Consider the following 20,129-nt stretch of genomic DNA (forward strand, 5'->3'; position numbering starts at 1 on the left):
CTACAAATAGCTCAAGCCTGTCCTACAGTGATTGGAAACTCAGTGGTACTTAGCTAAAGCTCATTAGCAGCAAGATGCCTCCCTTCTCCATGGAGGACTACTACAAACTCCTTCAGAAGATTGCAGTTCTGGAAACCAAAATTCACCGGTTAGAAGTAAATGTGGAAGTGAACGGATCATGTGGGAATGACACTTTACCATGGACCCAAAACAATGGACAAAAGCATGCTAACACACGGCTAATTAGTACCAACAATACTACAAAGAAACAGGAGGGCTGTGGAATGGGTAATAAATCAATAAGTGGTAGTCCTCCCTGGAACTCTTTTGGTGCAAAGCCTAAGAGTAAATCATTTTCCTGGGAAATGGGAGGACGACTAATGGGCAGGGCACAGCACCCTGAGATTTGTGATATGAACGGCTGGCCTGCATTACCATCCAGGCAGAGCGCCTCTTCAACCCATGTACTTAGTAGGACACAGCCGTGGACAGCTGCAAAATGCCTCCCCAACAACCGGGTGTGCAAGTCGATAACAGATCTGATCCACTGCTGCAGGACCCTGGACATCCATCTGATAACCTGGATTGCGTCATCTTTTTAAAGCAGATGGACTTTTCCTTAACAAGCCAGGAGTAAAGCTGTTCACCTATAACCTACTTTACTTTCTGCGCCACACATCTGCTCCCTCGGCCAAGGACACAAGACAACACAAATCTAAACAAGAGGAAGACACAACAAAGTGCGGCAGTGATCCACTACAGCCTACACCTGAGCAAAGATTTGACCATGGGAGACCACAGAGCAGAGATACCTCGCCCATGCCATCGCTCTCTCCACTCACCCTTTCCCCTCTTTCCCCCTGCCTCATGTTGGGGTTCACTGACCGGATGGAGCAGCTGATAGATGCTGGAACCAAACTTACCCCCCTGCCTTCTCCCATCATTCGCCCCCAGCATCAAACTGCCCCCGTTTTGACTCAGTCACCAAAAGTAAAACGCCAGGCACCTCTGCCCCCTTAAGGACGGCAGCTAACTCCTTCTCCCCAAACTGATAAGTATGCTTGTGTACAAAATGCAGCAAGCTTTAACTGATATGTGCTGGGCCCAGGCTGCATGCCTAGTGGCACTCATGACTCTTTCCAGGACAAGCCTGGGCCCTGTGTATTAAATTCGTCCTCAATCTATGTTGTAATAGGTAATAGAAAAAGAATGATGAATCCGCTAAGTAAGAAAAAGAAGCACTTAACTGCAAACTTAGCAAATTTAGCATCCATTCCTCGTCAGCCACAGCCTGTCCCAAATTATTTTAACACACTAACACTAGCATTACTAAACGTCAGGTCTTTGGCAGGAAAATCATTTTTAATCAATGATTTTATTATTAAGCACAATCTTGATTTTATGTTTTTAACTGAAACCTGGCTAGACCAGAATAACAGTGCTGCTGTTCTCATCGAGTCAGCTCCCCATATCTTCAGTTTTATGAATGAGCATAGAGTGAATAAGAAAGGAGGTGGAGTCGCCATTTTGTTTAATGACTCATTCCAATGTACTCAAATATCTTATGGAAATTTTGCTTCTTTTGAATATGTGGCTCTTCAACTAAGGTCCTTCCCTCAAGCTATATTTCTAAATATCTACAGACCACCTAGATACTGTGCAGCTTTCTTTGATGACTTTACTGAACTGCTGTCTATGATCTGTATTAACTTTGACTGTGTAATTATTGCTGGTGATTTTAACATTCATGCTGACAACCCTCAGGATAGAGGGACCAAAGAACTGTGTTGTGTTTTTGAGAACTATGGACTGACTCAGCATGTGACGGAGCCCACACACAACAAGGGGCACACTCTGGACTTGATTAACTCCAAGGGTCTACACATTTCCAAGGTTGTGGTGACTGATGCTGTTCTCTCTGATCATTTCTGTGTTTTCTTGAACGACACTATCTATGTGCACAAAAGTGTCCAAACAAAGTTAATCAGAAAATGGTATATCACTGAAAACACCAGTGAAACATTCATTCAGCTTTTCTCCTCCACACCCGCCCTCTCTGGGGTCTCAGTCACTGAGCTTGTAGAAAATTTCAATTGTAAAATTACAAATGTTATTGATGCCATTGCTCCCACTAAGATCAAAGCTGTCTCTGGTAAGAAAAGATATCCATGGAGAAATGACACACGGGTAAGAACAGAAAAAAGAGAGAAGAAAAGCTGAACACAGGTGGCAAAAAACTAATCTCCAGGTACATTATAACACCTATAAAGAGAGACTTCACATTTATAATTTGGAACTGAGGAATGCAAGGCGGTCCTTCTCTGACATTATCGCCAGAAACAATAATAATTCACGTGCTTTGTTTGCTACTGTTGATAGTTAACAAACCCTCCAGTACCAGTAGCATCTTAACTTTTATCTACCAGAGCCTGCAATGATTTTGCCTCCTTCTTCGAAGACAAAATTCAGAAAATTAGACAAACTGTCAGTGCCTCCATATCAAGTGCAGGATATGTGTTGTCACAGTGTCCAGGCAAAACAAATTCCAATATGACACAATTTCATATGATCAACCATAAAAACCTAGAGGACATTATACAACATCTGAAAACCTCCTGTCGCCTTGATATTTTACCAACGGGCCTTTTCAAAAATGTTTCAAATTGTTTGTCTTCTGATCAGATGTTCAAAAACATAAACGTGCATGGTTTGAAATAAAACAAATCTACCTGCATTTCTTTTAATTGAATATTTGTTTGCAAAAGTTAAAATGAAGCAATGCCTTCTGGGAATTTCAAGACAGAATCGAGTAGACGTAGACCAGGTCTGCATCTTTATATATACGGTCTGCCTCAGAGTGGTTGTTGGAAGTTGAAAATTGGAAGTTGGAAGCTATACTGTTGACAAAAAAAAAAATCGAGGCATCAAGCGACACAAAGGGGGGGCAGAGAAAAAGAGAGAGAAATATAAGAGAGCACTGTTGGCTGACGTTGAAAAGTGCTGCAAACTGACTGATTTGTTTTTAAAATCAAGTGCAGCTTCAGCTAGCATTAGCGCTAATACTGCTAGCATGTTAGCGACACATCTGAGCCAGCACACCAGGGAGAAAGACAGGACAGTGAGGAATATGAGGAAGAGGAAGAACAAAACGAGCAAGAGGAGGATGAAGAGATAGACATGGATAACGAATCTATGGAACTAACCAACACAGAACAACAAGCCTGCTGTGGGTATGAATGTGGATTACCTGAAGCAACAGAGATGGAGACTAATGCTGCAGGAGGGAGTGTGGGTACAGTAAGTTTGGCTACTTCAGAATATTATATTATTATGGAGCGGCTGGCTCTGATGATTTATTTTATTTTTTTTATATATATATGTCTATGTTTTGGTGCAGTTGTTTATATCATGGGAGTTTGCGTTCACCATTACTGGGGCTATCAAAAGTGCATGTTCTTTCGTGCGTCAAAAGTTCTATCTGCGCCCCCCCCACACCGGTGGGCTGCTGGTGGGTGGAAATGCCAGGGCCGTTTTTTGTTCCCAGTCCGTCACTGCTTCTGATCTTCTACAGATTGTAAACACATCTCTTCTCTCAGGTATCGTCCCACTGGCCCTGAAAACTGCAGTCATCAAGCCACGCTTAAAAAAGAACAATCTAGACATGGCACTAATGAGCAACTATAGGCCAAAATGAAACCTATGAACCTAATATGAAAAGCGATTTTTCAACAACTCAATCTTTTCTTGTTACTAAACAATGGTTTTGATGCCTTCCAGTCGGGTTTTTGACCATACCACAGCACTGAGACGGCTCTTGTTAAAGTCTTTAATTATCGTCTTCGACGACATCCACTTAAACATAGACAGTGGCAAAATTTCAGTCTTAGTATTACTTGATCTCAGTGCTGCATTTGACAGTCGACCATGACATATTACTAGACCGATTGGAAAACTGGGTTGGCCTTTCCGGCTCAGTACTAAACTGGTTTGAATCCTATTTGAAGAATAGGGACTACTTTGTATCTATAGGTAATTATGCATCTGAGCATACAAATATGACTTGCGGAGTTCCCCAAGGCTCCGTTCTGGGGCCTCTCCTGTTTAACATCTATATGCTTCCACTGGCTCAAATTATGGAAAACAACAAAATAAGTTACCACAGTTATGCGGACGACACACGCATTTACATAACCTTATCGCCAGGGGACTATAGTCCAATACAAAAACTGAGTAAGTGCATTGAACAAATTAACGACTGGATGTGCCAGAACTTTCTTAAATTAAATGAAGAAAAAACTGAGGTGGTTGTTTTTTGAGAGAAAGAGGAACGATTAAAAGTCAGCACAGCTTCAAACGACAATGTTAAAAACAACAGACAAAGCCAGAAATCTTGGTGTAGTCATGGACTCAGACCTGAATTTCAACAGCCACATTAAGATAATTACAAAGTCAGCCTATTACCACCTTAATCAAGGTGTAAAGAACTTATGTCTCAGCAAGATTTGAAAAAACTTGTCCATGCTTTTATCTTCAGTAGACTAGACTACTGTAACAGTGTTTTACAGGTCTCCCTAAAAAAATCACTCAGACAGCTGCAGCTGATTCAGAACGCTGCTGCTCGAGTCCTCACTAAAACCAAGAAAGTGGATCACATCACTCCAGTTCTGAAGTCTTTACACTGGCTACCTGTGCCTCAAAGAATTTATTTCAAAATACTTTTCCTAGTTTATAAATGACTAAATGGTTTAGGGCCAAAATACATTTCTGATCTGCTAGTAAACTATGAACCACCCAGACCTCTCAGGTCGTCCGGGACAGGGCTTCTTTCTGTCCCCAGAGTCAGAACTAAACAGGGGGAAGCAGCGTTTAGTTTTTATGCTCCACATATCTGGAACAAACTTCCAGATAACTGCAGGTCCGCTGCAACTCTCAGTTCTTTTAAACCAAGGCTGAAGACCTTTCTTTTTTTATGGTGCCTTTCTTTAAATAATTGTTCATTTCTACTGATAATATGCAGGAAGAGGAATTTCCTGACCAAAATTCAAAAGTCAACAAAATTGTTGTACAGACGAAGACAGGAAACTAAGTGTTTTTGTTCATGTGGGGTTTTGTAATGGTATTGTGTATTATTTTACTTTTATGGTTACTGTCATCATTATTCCAGATTTCATTGTGTGGGTTTTTGTGATGGTTGCTGTGTGGCTGGCTGTGAATTTTCTGTTTTGTTTTCTGTTTCGTTTCCCATTGTGTTTCCTGCCATTTTCTCTGTTTGCCCTGCCTCTCTCTGTTTCTCCCTTGTTTTCCCTTCCCCCCTGCCTTCACTGGCCAGTTGACTTCCCACACCTGCTTGTCACCTCATCATCACCTCTCCTGCCGTACTCACCTGCCAGTCATCAGCTCCAATCAAGACCAATACTTAAACCACGGATCCACTCACCATCCTCGCTTGATCGTTGTTTCAGCCACCCTGGTGACGCACGCTACAAGCGCCTCAGGAAATCGCTTGTATTTGCCTTTGTCTGAATCCCTCTCTCTGTGTTTGTTTCCTACAGCCATCATCTTCACCATGCTTCATTGTCTCCAGTCAGCTAGCCTCACCACCCGGTCCCCTTCTCGCGGCTCCCCGCTCCATTCTGCTTCCAGCCTTCCCCTCTTCGACTCCTCTGCTCCTTGGGTTCCCGTGCCTCTTCCTTGGACTTCTCGCCCTTGGTCTCCCCGTTCTCCCAGAGCTCCCTCTCCTTCCCCAGCCTCAGCCCTCGTGCCTTCACTCTGGTCCCTGGTGTCCGCCTCCTCTCACCCCCTCTCCCTCCCTCTCCCTCACTTCTCTCCTTTATCCTAATAAACCCTTTTGTCTCTGAGTCTTGCATTCTGTCGCACTCTTAGCAGGTTTTACTAAGAACCAGCCTTTTACGAAGAGTAAAGGGTTTAAGGTTGAAATAAGATCACAAATGTGTGAGTGTGAATTTCAATCAATAGGGTTTTAGGTTGAGCTGAGATCACTAATTACAACAAAGTGTGAATTTCAACTGGTTGACATGAGATCACTAATCAAAATATAATTACAAAAAGAGTGAATTTCAACCAAAAGGGTTTTTGCAAAGTTTTTCCAATGAAAGAAACTAAAACTTATAGTGACGACTATATTTTAAAATAAAAGTACGTTTCCACGCCAAGATGGGTGGCAAGAAGAGTAAACCACACGTCCCAGAGTGACCAATAGTGGATATGACAAAAAAATGTTTTGTTTAATGTTTGTATTTTATCTGTTTTTTATTTTTTTTTAATCGTTTTTATGTAAAGCACTTTGAATTGCCTTGTTACTGAAATATGCTATACAAATAAAGCTGCCTTGCCTTGCCTGGCCTTGTGAATGGAAGTAACCTCAGGACACATGGATATTATTTTGGGTGACAACGGACCAAAGGGAATGCATTTAATCCACGTGGGGAAAAGGAACCGCCCACATGTCTAGGAGGATATAGTGAACATACGTAAGTTCGGAGAGGGACTGATTAATATGAATCCACAAGGGAGAAGCATCTTTTTAATCCGCTGCAGTGTAAAATCTTGTTCTGTCATGTCATTTCGTTATTAAATCTTTTCATTAAATCTTCACTGGACCCGAGCCTCTCCTTTCTCAAAAACTCAAAAAATACAAACAATTGGTGACCCTGAGACATGATTTTTAAGAGAAGGACGTAGGACAAAAGGCAAATTGAAAAACCGGAGATACTGATGATGATGCTGAAATTCTTACATGGGCCAGACATTGAAAGTTAAGCCAGAGAGCTGTTATATCAAAACTCTGCATAGCTCATTTAGGAGATTTTTAGGTGTGAGAATTCAGCAGCATCATCTTTGTAAGTCTGTTAAAATCTAAAAGTGTTTTAAAGTAATACTAATTGATACAGCATTGAAATTATATGACAAGACAATAGTATGTGATGATATGTGATTATGTGTGAAGCTTAAAAGCCTGTAAGAGGTCCATGGTATTAGAAAGTGCACATTATAACTGTGAAAAAGCCGGCCGGGGCACTGAAAAAAGTGAAACCACTGTGTCATTTATTTAAAGTGCATTTTTATGTTAGTCTAGTTGAAAATCATGGTTTCTAGGATAAACCTGTTTATTTCCGTTTGCATAAAAGCAGATAACACTCCCCATAGAAAAAATTAAAAGCAACAATTGTACTTAAATTATATTTTCACTTTAAACCAGAGGTTTTCATGTCATGTGACGTACGTAACGACGTAACCCCTATGCGTAACCCCATGGCCATGACCTTGCATCATTCTGAGTTTTGCTACTGTCTGCCATTACCTCGCTTCGATGAAGACGTTGTTTGGGTTTTTTCAAGGAAACTCGTTTAAACAAGGTAAGAAGTCTTATTGTGTTGTTTTAATGGTAGCGTTTGTTTTCCATGTTCATTTAAAGTTAGTGGAAGGAAGGGCAACTACTTTACAACTACTTTACAACTGCTTTTGTAATTTGCGCACGTTTAGCTAACACTAGCTAGCTAGCTAGGTAACGTTAGCTAAACTAAGTTATTTGCATTCTTTACACATGCACAGGGAGATTCGTTTGTTGCATCTGTGTGAAAAAAATAATGGTAGTATGATAACGCTCGTATTTAAATCGTGCTTAAAAAGTAGGAGAGGGCCTGTTCTGGTCTCTAGACGTGTTTTTACCGAGGGCGGGGAGGTGTGCACCTCACGACCGGAACACCGCCGCTACCATAAATTAAGCTGTATGTGGAATACTATTCCCCCGTCGATATGTTTCCCCTAACAATACCTGAATTTGAACCACCTTATCGCTAATCACAGTTGTGTCTATATGCATTTAAACAGGAGGGAAATACTATTCGATGGTGGAACAGACTTCGACACATCAGCGGCTCGCACACGCCGTACACACAGAGCTGGCAGCAGAGCACAGTGAGGCGAAGAAGGTAAAACTCGTCAACGTCGACATTTTGTCGCATTTGACAGCTTAAATGCATGTTACTGTAAGTGGCATAAACCTTCGGAGTAAAATACTAAAGAACAAATTACTAAAAAGTGTATTTAACAAATAAAAATGTAACGTTAGTTTGACTGTGGTCACAGACGTTTGCCTGCCCACCTTATCTTTAATCCACCGCAGATATGTTTAACGTTACACAGCCACAGCTCGTGGTCTGTTTGTGTTAATCCGACAGCAATTTAACGTGTCGGCTTCATGTCTGATAAAATGCACCCTGGTCAATTTTCTTTTAAAAGTCGATGGAAAAAAAACGTCCAGAATTATAAACGGGAGTATTTCAGTTCAATGAGTTGGAATTCGCAGTCGGAGCTCCGCTCAAGCAATGAACAACTTTTAATTAACTAGTTTTAGTGATTAATGACACTTAAAGAAGTGCTCTGCACATCGCTACCCGTGCATCTGTTCAGTTTAGCAATAGAGGGATTAATAGGTGACCGTTTTCTGTGCCATAGAGACTTTTTAATCCAGATTTACAGTTTTACTTTGAGGGATATCATAACTTTGGTCCTCTTGCTCTTTCATGAGTACTGATTAAAAAGGAATTTGTTTAATTCTATAATATGTCTGTATAATACGAAAAAACGAGGTAGAGATGGAGTGACCCTGCCCGGAGGAAGCCCGGGGCCCCCGTCTGGAGCCAGGCCCAGATGGAGGGCCCGTCAGCGAGCGCCTGGTGGCCGGGTTTGCCACGGAGCCCGGCCGGGCACAGCCCGAAATAGCTACGTGGCACCTATCTCTCCAACCCATGGGCCCACCACCTGTGGGAGGAACCGCTGGGGTCGGGTGCGCTGCCACATGGGTGGCAGTGAAGGTCAGGGGCCTCGACGGACCAGACCCGGGCGGCAGACGCTGGCTCTGGGGACGTGGAACGTCACCTCTCTGTGGGGGAAGGAGCCGGAACTTGTGCGGGAGGTGGAGCGCTACCAGTTGGATCTGGTGGGGCTTACCTCTACGCACAGTCTCGGTTCTGGAACCATACTCCTGGATAGGGGTTGGACTCTTTTCTTCTCCGGAGTTGCCCAGGGTGTGAGGCGCCGGGCAGGTGTGGGGATACTCACAAGCCCCCGGCTGAGCGCCGCTACGTTGGAGTTTACCCCGGTGGACGAGAGGGTCGCCTCCCTACGCCTGCGGGTTGTGGGGGGGAAAACTCTGACTGTTGTTTGTGCATATGCACCAAACAAGAGTTCGGAGTATTCGGCCTTCTTGGAGACCTTGAATGGAGTCCTGTATGGGGCTCCAGTAGGGGACTCCATAGTTCTACTGGGGGACTTCAACGCGCACGTGGGAAATGATGGAGACACATGGAGAGGCGTGATTGGGAGGAACGGCCTCCCTGATCTAAACCAGAGTGGTTGTTTGTTGTTGGACTTCTGTGCTAGTCATGGATTGTCTATAACGAACACCATGTTCGAACATAGGGATGCTCATAAGTGTACTTGGTACCAGAGCACCCTAGGCCAAAGGTCAATGATCGATTTTATAATCGTTTCATCTGATCTGAGGCCGTATGTTTTGGACACTCGGGTGAAGAGAGGGGCAGAGCTGTCAACTGATCACCATCTGGTGGTGAGTTGGGTCAGAGGGTGGGGGAAGACTCTGGACAGACCTGGTAAGCCCAAACGGGTAGTGCGGGTAAATTGGGAACGTCTGAAGGAGGCCCCTGTCCGACAGACTTTCAACTCACACCTCCGGCGGAGCTTTTCGTGCATCCCTGTCGAGGCTGGGGGCATTGAACCCGAGTGGACAATGTTCAAAGTTTCCATTGCTGAAGCTGCGGTGGGGAGCTGTGGTCTTAGGGTCTTAGGTGCCTCAAGGGGCGGTAACCCACGAACACCGTGGTGGACACCGGTGGTCAGGGAAGCCGTCCGACTGAAGAAGGAGTCTTTCCGGGATATGTTATCCCAGAGGACTCCGGAGGCAGTTGCAAGGTACCGAAGGGCCCGAAGGGCTGCAGCCTCTGCCGTGAAAGAGGCAAAGCAGCGGGTGTGGGAAAAGTTCGGAGAAGACATGGAGAAGGACTTTCGGTCGGCACCAAGGTGCTTCTGGAAAACCGTTCGCCACCTCAGGAGGGGGAAGCGGGGAACCATCCAAGCTGTGTACAGTAAGGATGGGATGCTGCTGACCTCAACTGAAGAGGTAATAGGGCGGTGGAAGGAGCACTTTGAGGAACTCCTAAATCCGACTAATACGCCCTCTATGGTAGAGGCAGAGCTGGAGGATGATGGGGGATTGTCGTCAATTTCCCTGGTGGAAGTTGCTGAGGTAGTTAAACAACTCCACAGTGGCAAAGCCCCAGGGATTGATGAGATCCGTCCAGAAATGCTTAAAGCTCTGGGTGTGGAGGGGTTGTCTTGGTTGACACGCCTCTTCAACATTGCGTGGAAGTCGGGGACGGTGCCTAAGGAGTGGCAGACCGGGGTGGTGGTTCCCCTTTTCAAAAAGGGGAACCAGAGGGTGTGTGCCAATTACAGGGGTATCACACTTCTCAGCCTCCCCGGTAAAGTCTACTCCAAGGTGCTGGAAAGGAGGGTTCGGTCGATAGTCGAACCTCAGGTTGAAGAGGAACAATGCGGATTCCGTCCTGGTCGTGGAACAACGGACCAGATCTTTACTCTCGCAAGGATCCTGGAGGGAGCCTGGGAGTATGCCCAACCAGTCTACATGTGCTTTGTGGATCTGGAGAAGGCGTATGACCGGGTCCCCCGGGAGATACTGTGGGAGGTGCTGCGGGAGTATGGGGTGAGGGGGTCCCTTCTCAGGGCCATCCAATCTCTGTACGACCAAAGCGAGAGCTGTGTCCGGGTTCTCGGCAGTAAGTCGGACTCGTTTCAGGTGAGAGTTGGCCTCCGCCAGGGCTGCGCTTTGTCACCAATCCTGTTTGTAGTATTTATGGACAGGATATTGAGTTGTAGTCGGGGTGGAGAGGGGTTGCAGTTTGGTGAGCTGGGGATCTCATCGCTGCTTTTTGCGGATGATGTGGTCCTTATGGCATCGTCGGCCTGTGACCTTCAGCACTCACTGGATCGGTTCGCAGCCGAGTGTGAAGCGGCTGGGATGAGGATCAGCACCTCTAAATCTGAGGCCATGGTTCTCAGCAGGAAACCGATGGAGTGCCTTCTCCAGGTAGGGAATGAGTCTTTACCCCAAGTGAAGGAGTTCAAGTACCTTGGAGTCTTGTTCGCGAGTGAGGGAACAATGGAGCGGGAGATTGGTCGGAGAATCGGCGCAGCGGGTGCGGTATTACACTCAATTTATCGCACCGTTGTGACGAAAAGAGAGCTGAGCCAGAAGGCAAAGCTCTCAATCTACCGGTCAGTTTTCGTTCCTACCCTCACCTATGGTCATGAAGGCTGGGTCATGACCGAAAGAACGAGATCCAGGGTACAAGCGGCCGAAATGGGTTTCCTCAGGAGGGTGGCTGGCGTCTCCCTTAGAGATAGGGTGAGAAGCTCAGTCATCCGTGAGGAGCTCGGAGTAGAGCCGCTGCTCCTTCGCATCGAAAGGAGCCAGTTGAGGTGGTTCGGGCATCTGGTAAGGATGCCCCCTGGGCGCCTCCCTAGGGAGGTGTTCCAGGCACGTCCAGCTGGGAGGAGGCCTCGGGGAAGACCCAGGACTAGGTGGAGGGATTATATCTCCAACCTGGCCTGGGAACGCCTCGGGATCCCCCAGTCGGAGCTGGTTAATGTGGCTCGGGAAAGGGAAGTTTGGGGTCCCCTGCTGGAGCTGCTACCCCCGCGACCCGTTACCGGATAAGCGGAAGAAGATGGATGGATGGATGGGTCTGTATAATACAATATCGCTAATATTTCTGATTTAATTGATAGTTTTTAGTGACAATAATGGATAATGCTAATATCCCCATGTAAAACTAAATGTGAAATCTCGCCTTTTTCTTTGTCTTTACAGGTTTGCTGTTTCCTGAAAAGGTCACAATTTTAGCCATTACTGAATTCGGTAAGTCCCGGAATTAAGTGAACATTTGCACGTATGTTCAATTACGAATTAAAAACCCAAAATAGAGATGCAGCCGATAGCCTAATATATTTCAATATACTAATGTAATATGTATTAGTAATGTAATTAAAATTGCTTTAGTTACATTTATAATATAGTGAATGGCAGTATGAAAGTGTCTCGTCACATCTCTAGTCAAAACAAATATCACAAAGTTACCCACCTTACTGTAAGTTCATTTGACCAGGCAATAAACTATTAAATAAATAGTAAGTCATTTCATGCAGTTTAAGTAAACTTTCAATTGATTTAAATGATTGCAGTAATTGTAAGAACATCAGTTTATTGTGTTTCATACTGTATAAACCTATTCACGTATTACAGCTTTTGAATAATTGCAAAGTAGGGACATATTTCTGGATAGTGTGATCAATTGTAGAGGTATATGGAGACAAGTAATGATACCTCTACCACCATGAACTAGTAAAATGAAATATCTGTTGCTTTAAAAAGGCGTTGCTTTCCTGCTGAAGTAAATGACAAAAACACAACTGTTTATATAAACTGCATGCAAATGTACCATTCTGCATCATGCAAACTGTATTAAGTGGCACATTGGTAAGGTGGGTCTACTTTTCTTTCTTTCCTAGTCTTCTGATGAATGTGGAAATGCAAAGACTGTGGTACATCTGTTTCACGAAGATCTGAGCTACTTAAACATTATAAGCTTGAACACAGACATTATGGACGTCACCATTCCTATCACTGCATCTATTTCAACTGTCCATGTACCTGCAAGACTTGGAATGCACTTTTGAGCCACTTGTCAAGATGTCATCAGCAATCCTCACAAACAGAACTTACCACATTTAAATGTCTTTTATGCAGTTGCAATCAACATTCAAATGTAAAAGACTATTTTCAACATATAGCGGAGCACCTGAAAAAACATGAAACAGTAGTTTGTGTGTTTCAGGGGTGTTCCTACAAAACAAATGTTTATGGTTTGTTCCGAACTCACAGAAGCAGAAATCATAAGGATTGTTCTGAAACTGACCTAAAGCCTGAAGTAGTTGAGAAAAAGGAGTCAAGCGTAAATCTTTCTGCTGAAAATCATTGTAGCAGTATCCAGATTGATAGTGTTGGTACTGAGCCCTTAGATGAATTAAGTACAGATGACTTGGGTGATTCCAGTTTTGATGTGCAGGATTTAAATGACTTGACATGTAATGTTGAGCTCAAAGTTGCCTCCCTTTTACTAAAGCTAGAACATATTTATCTTGTTTCTAGTGTGGCTGTTGATGAACTTTTGCAAGAGTTTGACTATTTAATAGGCACTGCTTCGGTCCCTCTTATCCATCAAACCTTAGCTCAGCACTTACAGAATGGTAACTGTCAAGTAGATGAAACTATTCTGCAAGACCTAGCATCTACTCTCTGTAAGTCAAATCCAATCACTACTTCTTGTAGTGGCCGTGGCCCTCTTTCCACTGCCTGGAAGCGAAAGACTTACTACAAAAAACATTTTAATATTGTAGAATCTGTAGAATTTGTGCTTGACTACCAAAACAAAAAATCATTTCAGTATATCTCTATTCTAAAATCTTTACAGCAGATTCTAAGTTGTGAAACTTTTTTGGACAAAGCAACTAATTTAAAATCTTCATATCAAATTCAATCTGATAAAATTTGTCTTTTTATGATGGTATTAATTACAGAGAAAATTTGCCGTTGTCAAAGGAGTGTGCTATTTCACTTATTTTATATGTAGATGATTTTGAAATATGTAATCCCCTTGGTACCTCCAGAAAAAAACATAAAATTTGTGGTGTATATTGGGCATTGGGGAACTTGCCTGCTAGTTGTCACTCATCGCTTTCTAATATATATTTAGCTGCACTTATTCATAGTGAGGATGTTAAGTGCTATGGATTTGAGAGTGTTTTGAAGCCCTTAGTAGATGATCTTATTATATTAGAACAACAAGGACTATTCATTGCCAAGTTGGGGAAATCTCTGAAAGGCTTTGTTCATTGTGTAGTAGCAGACAATCTCGGAGCCCATGGTATTGCAGGTTTTGTGGAAAGTTTTGCAGGTAAATATGTTTGCAGATTTTGTACAGCAGAAAATGTAGACATTCAAACAACAGAAGTCAAGTCCGGAGCATTTTGTGTAAGAAGCAAGGATATACATACTGCTCATCTTAAAGTTATTGAAGAAAATTCACTGTCTAGTCATTTTGGTGTAAAAAGGAAGTGTGTGCTGTCAGAAAATCTGTCATATTTCAGTGTGACGCAGAGTTTCCCCCCAGATATAGCTCATGATCTGTTTGAAGGAATTATCCCTGTTGAGATTGCTCTTTTCTTTCTTACTGTGTTAATTTCAAAAAAATATTTCACATTAGCCAATTTAAATGAAGCAATAACAACATTTCCATTTAAGTGGACTGATAAGACAAACCGTCCCCATCTTGTGCCCCTCACCTACGCGGCAAAGACAACAATTGGAGGAAATGCACACGAGAATTGGAGCCTGTTGAGATTTCTTCCTTTCTTCATCGGGACCAGAGTTCCTTCAAACGAACCAGCCTGGCAAGTCCTCTGTGAATTAAAGGACATTGTGGAACTGGTTGTTGCACCTTTTCACACGGAGGACTCTATTTGTTATCTTGACTTCAAGATATCTGAACACAGGACGGTATTCCAAGAAGTTTTCCCTGATCAAAGAATTTGGCCCAAACATCATTACTTGGAGCATTATCCAGGGTTAATACGCCATTTCGGACCCCTTGTAGCACTATAGACTATGAGATTTGAAGCAAAACATAGCTTCTTTAAAAGAGTAATTCGTCATACAAATTGTTACAAAAATGTATTGTATTCATTAGCTCAAAGGCACCAATTTCAGACTGCATATAATCTGCACATGTGTAGATTTTTTAAGCCATCTTTGGAGGTGACTGATGTTTCAACACTTCCCCTTGATGTTATTAATGAGGACATTGCATTGGCAGTAAAGCAAAGACATCAACATGTGGACACTGTGAACCTTGCAAAAAGTGCATCCTATGATGGCTTCAACTACAAGATTGGAATGGTGGTAGCCCATGGGTCGCTGGCTGGACTTCCAGAGTTCTGGGAAATAGTTCATATGATTGTTCTACAGGAGAGACTAATTTTCATTGTCAAAAAATGGGATGCCTGGTACCTGGAACATTACAGAGCTTATGACTTGGTCACATCTACTGCTAGGGAACTAAGGCTTGTTGGGGTGCATGAACTGACAGATCCCTACCCTCTGGCTCACTACATGGTTGATGGACGGCGCCTCATCTCTCTGAAGAGATACATACATGCATAAGGTTGAATATGAATGAATGTAGGATTGGAAATGTTTGAGAATGCCTTGCTTTTCTTTCTTTTGCTGTCCTCTCATAATGTAAAAAAGACACTGCTTAAAGGCCATAGCAGTTTAACTTTTGACACAAATTTATGGGAATTTCAGAAAGTGTAAAACTTCTATCACTATAATATTGATAAGGGGGATTGTTAATCATAAAATTGTTGATGAGTAATTAGATGAAAGTTATGGACCATACAACCAATACTAATGTTTTTTTTATTCTTGTTTTTACTAGATTCTTTTTGATGGGCGGACATGACAGTGAAAAGGCCAGCCAAGTTGCGAGTTGTTTTGAATCCTGATGACACCAGGAAGCTAATTCTGACTGATGGAATTCCAGAGACAATGGAGCAGCTTATGGATGAAGTCCGGAAAGTGTGTGGGTTAAATGGGAATTTCAGACTGCAGTACCAAGACAGAGACTTTGGAGATGCGTTAGTGAACTTGACATCTACTGCTGAACTTGAGGATTTGGCAACTGTCAAGGTCATCCCAATAACTGATGATTGCAGCCAAGGACTTAATCTTACTGTCTGTGATGATTTGTCAACTCAATCAGATGACACAGAGCTCCTTTCCACACCCTCCAGCTCTGTCTCTATAAGAACTCAGATGTGGCCAAGAGAGTTTCCGATACCAACGTTCTCCTATGACACTGAACTGCAGTTAGAGAAGGGGAATGTGGTGTATAGGTCAAACATGACAAGGTTGACACCTAGTTCAAAAACAAAATCTGATATTCTGGAAAAGGTAGCTGAAGAGATATTCAAGTACAAGGCCTACCCAACAGATTCTGACTTCAGTGACGTTGCCGAAGCACTAATCAAGAAGCATCCATGCCTCTCTGAACCTGGTTCATACAACGGTTGTTACGGGTGGAAGCAGCGGTTAAAACCAAAATGGGCAACTACCGAACTCAGCATTGGGTGTTCTGAATTACTTGCAAATTCACTTAAGTCCAAAGCTCCAGAGGATGCATTGCCAGCAAAAAAAGTAAAGAGACCTAAGAGAGGAGAAGCCAACCACATACCTGACATTCCAACTGGAGAGACCCCAGACAAGTTGGAAAACGAGAGACTGTTACTTCTAAGTGAGGTGATGAAACGAAACAACCGTGCACTGATAAAGGACAAAATGGCCAAGACTTTTTCACTGCGGAGACATGAAATTGTGGAGAAGGAATTAGGAGTGGAGGACTTAAAAGTCAGATGGCCCGCATTGTTCTCAATGGATGAGGTAAGTAACTTTTTTGTAAATCCATTGCAATAGTTCTGTTCTATAATATTCTCCCCTACCATTAGAAATCTGCTAATGAGCCATAATGCATGTTTAGGCCCTAGATGTCAAAATAAGATCTTACACACCACATCTTGTAATGTGCTATTTTTTTTAAAGATCAATGCTGAATTCATGAGGATTACAACTGTTCCCCTTCAACCGCGGTTCCTGGCTTCCTTGGACAAGCACCACAGCAAGATGATTGATATCATCAGAAACAAGGGAGGAGCTGTCAGAGAGAAGACCCGGAACATACTGAGACTTTTGGATCAGGTATGTATGTACTCGCTCAGTACATCAAATCAAATTTGTAGAGTTAGAATACACTTTGGAAGATGTGCCATGCTTCTCTTCTGAGTTGGACTGACTTTTTAACTGGTTTACTCAAAGCATTTGTAAATAACAATTACTGTTAACCAAAGAACCCATGTGCATTGTGTGGCAGTTGCATCTTCAATCAAGTTGTAAAACTGAACAGCATGATTTTTTACTGTTTGTGCTCTCATCTAGAGTCTTGAGGTAAATGTAAAGAGAGAGTGCCTGCTGAAGTCTCTTATTGTGTACCTTGGGGAGGATGTGGACAAACTTATCAAGGAGTATCTGGTAAGTAGTCATATGCAATAATCACTTTGGACAAGATAAACAAATATTAAAAGTCGAACAGGTGCGACAACTACACAGCTATGCTTCGTAGAGTTTCATACAATCATTTCAGATTTAATTCATTTTCAGGCTGGTTCTGTGGATTTTGGGCTAGTAATGGTTAAATGTTGTACCTAGATCATGTGTGATATTGATACTCGTTACCTGGCGAGGTTTGAAGGACATAATACATTTATTCCCCTTTCCAAAACAAAAATCAACCCCTGTCTGCTAGGTGGCTATCCAGTTTAGCGTAGCTAGCCTCCTCCACAACAAACGGTGGCGCTATGAGTCAATTTAAATTTGGTGGGAGGTAGAGCTGACATTGTAAAGATTTCCATGGTAATGTACTGTTTAAAAATTATAACTACTTTTGAGGGTGTTTATCAATGAGAAATTATCCAACGTATAGTTTTTGAACGTTAGATGTTAGTAGCAGCATTTTTTTATTTTTTTATTTTGAAATGTCTTTCGATATTTATGAGTGCAAACTTTTTGGGTGTTTTTAAATCCCAAAAAATTCTAAACTTGTTAAAATAAAGCATGTGCTGGTAACTTTTATTCCTCTAATTTTATTCCTATTACAGTTTGATTTGAAGTGCCCTTACTGAGTGTTAAGGGAAGAATCAATTCAGCAGAACTGATTGAATCCCTGTTTTCTCAGCATAGATGAGTGTAAGAGATAAAAAAAAAAAAAAAAAACCTTGCCGCATCAAGCTACATAGAAGAGAATCCGGTCAAAAAAAACAAATAATATATTACATAAAATATTTCTCTTCAGAGCAGCAGCAGTAGTGCAGACAGAGCAATGGAAGCCTGGACATTCCAAATATTGCATTGTGTAAGGTATCAAGCTGTGGACAGATTCTGAAACTATTGAAAATATGAAAGCACAAGGCAGTTGTGTCATTATAGTGCAACCCTAGAAGTATGTACTGTTAATGTTTTTGTTATGTTTTGGAGGACAATAGTAATACTTCTACTAATGCTTTACTTGTGATGAAGTCAAATGTTTGCTATGAGAAAAATACTTGGAGGAGCTGCCATTTACTATCTGCTGGAATTTGCAAGTCATTACATTTCCAAAAGACCCCCAATTAATTTAATTAATTTGTATTTACAAATTTGATTTAAAAAAAAAACGTTTGCATGGGTATTTCTTTATATTGGTGCAACACAAAGGTTTAATCAGAATAACTTTTAAAATAAATCTCTTGTCTTTATATAAGGTTGCTCAGAAGGACCAAGCTGAAACGGAGCTCGAGAGGTGTACAATGGCAGTGTTTGTTATAAGGGAGGAGGAGGATCCTCTCCAGCCACCACAGGATGTTGGGGTTGTAATAGAAGGCGTGGAAGTCCTTAACAAGCTGCCATCAGTTACACATGCATGGGCCATGTTATTTGGCCTCATCTACGCTCTAAACTTGAGCTATCCAGGTGAGCTCAAATACACTTTTGATGCGCTGCAGAAAATCTTCATGGAGATTGAACCAAAGACAATGAGTGTCAAGCTCTAAAGAATGGATTATTCGAAGAAACAGACATTTGGATACAGCATGTTTTTGTTCTGTGTTCTAGCTTGTATTCACAAACCTTGCAGGAGAATGAAAGGGGTCATTGTTAAATGTAAATAAGAGACACATACTTCATTTACAGAATTTTTCTCATTTTTTTGTGGAAACCCATGTCTGGTAACATAACACTGTCAGTGTGGTTCTGGTGGAGTTGTCAAGTTAAAAAAAAAGAATAGAAGTTCAACAAATTGAGAAATTAAGAATTTGTTCTGTAAACGGTGAAGGAAAAAGTAGACTTGCATGGAAAACATCACTTTGTGTGGTGAATGTTAATTTCTAAAATGTCTTCTGGTACAAAAGACAAAAGGATTGCAATCTGTTTTCAAGTGTCAGAAGCCTAGTGGGGTTTTAGAGAATAGTAAAAGCTAATGTGGACCGTGGTAATATACAGCAATTATGAGAACATGACTGCTGCTGTTCATAGTTTGCACCACCAGCAGTTGAACTGTATTTTCTCAATTTGTTTTGGTCTCTTGTTACTTATAAAACTCCTGTTATTTGTAATAGTTCAAAATAATGTGACATTCATACATTATAGTCCTTTTCTCGATGGATTGCCACGTTTTAGCACGGTTAGAAAGTATTGTTACACAATACATCTCAAGTTTAAAATGAGATAAACAAACCAGTTTTACAAGTTTACATTACATGATTTTGTAAAGGTGATTAAGGTTGCATATGGTTGTAAAAAAAAAACTCTCAAAGACCATATTTCACTTAACCCTTGTGTTGTCCTCGGGTCAAATTTGACCCATTCTCAAAACTTCTATATCAAAAATATGGGTTTCTTTTTTAACCAAATTACCCAAAACAATTTTATAGCATTTGAAAAAAAATTGAAATGGATTTAAAAGTTGACTAAACTTTAAGATCCACATCTGTGATTATCCATCAACATAAGTTCCTCTAATATTAGTCAAAATAATTCATCATTTCAGAGTTAGGTATAATTTCCTGTAAATGACATGTATTGACCATGTATTCCAAAAATAAGTGTAAAACTAGTGGTAATAAGTTAGTGTTAGTGAAAAATAGCATCGAAAATGTCGAAAAAAGTGAGAAAAACATAGAAAAAAAGTGCTTTACAAAAGGGACAAAGACGTTAAACGTTAACGTTAACTTTGACCCAGAAGGACAACAAGTGCATGGTCGACCGGAAGACAACACAAGGGTTAATTCTATACAGGTTTTTTTTCCCTCAAGTGATTGTGTGAAACAGCTAGCTTAACATGCTGAAAAATGCACTGCAGGTT

General features: G+C 41.8%; 3 protein-coding genes and 1 pseudogene across 3 annotated transcripts in view; 3 read left to right on the forward strand and 1 right to left on the reverse strand.

Annotated features, from left to right (window-relative positions):
• Positions 1-20,129, forward strand: part of LOC116055156 (SE-cephalotoxin-like) — a 521,701-nt gene that overhangs the window by 92,904 nt on the left and 408,668 nt on the right. The window lies entirely within an intron of this gene.
• Positions 1-20,129, forward strand: part of LOC116062301 — a 1,036,964-nt pseudogene that overhangs the window by 82,134 nt on the left and 934,701 nt on the right.
• Positions 1-20,129, reverse strand: part of LOC116055152 (protein NLRC3-like) — a 48,071-nt gene that overhangs the window by 2,193 nt on the left and 25,749 nt on the right. The gene's annotated exons all lie outside the window — the stretch shown is intronic.
• On the forward strand, positions 16,309-19,330 carry LOC118494118. Its single transcript, XM_035996672.1, has 4 exons — positions 16,309-16,618; positions 16,778-16,933; positions 17,171-17,263; positions 18,532-19,330. The coding sequence occupies exons 1-4, from the start codon at positions 16,481-16,483 to the stop codon at positions 18,817-18,819; spliced, it is 675 nt and encodes a 224-aa protein (XP_035852565.1). The 5' UTR covers positions 16,309-16,480; the 3' UTR covers positions 18,820-19,330.

Source organism: Sander lucioperca, chromosome 21 (assembly GCF_008315115.2).
Source record: "Sander lucioperca isolate FBNREF2018 chromosome 21, SLUC_FBN_1.2, whole genome shotgun sequence".
Classification (NCBI taxonomy): domain Eukaryota; kingdom Metazoa; phylum Chordata; class Actinopteri; order Perciformes; family Percidae; genus Sander; species Sander lucioperca.

Coding starts and splice junctions, on each gene's coding strand:
- LOC118494118 (XM_035996672.1), top strand. CDS start 16,481: ATGAAACGAAACAACCGTGCACTGATAAAGGACAAAATGGCCAAGACT. Junction 16,619..16,777: donor CATTGTTCTCAATGGATGAG/GTAAGTAACTTT, acceptor TTTTTTTTAAAG/ATCAATGCTGAATTCATGAG. Junction 16,934..17,170: donor TACTGAGACTTTTGGATCAG/GTATGTATGTAC, acceptor GCTCTCATCTAG/AGTCTTGAGGTAAATGTAAA.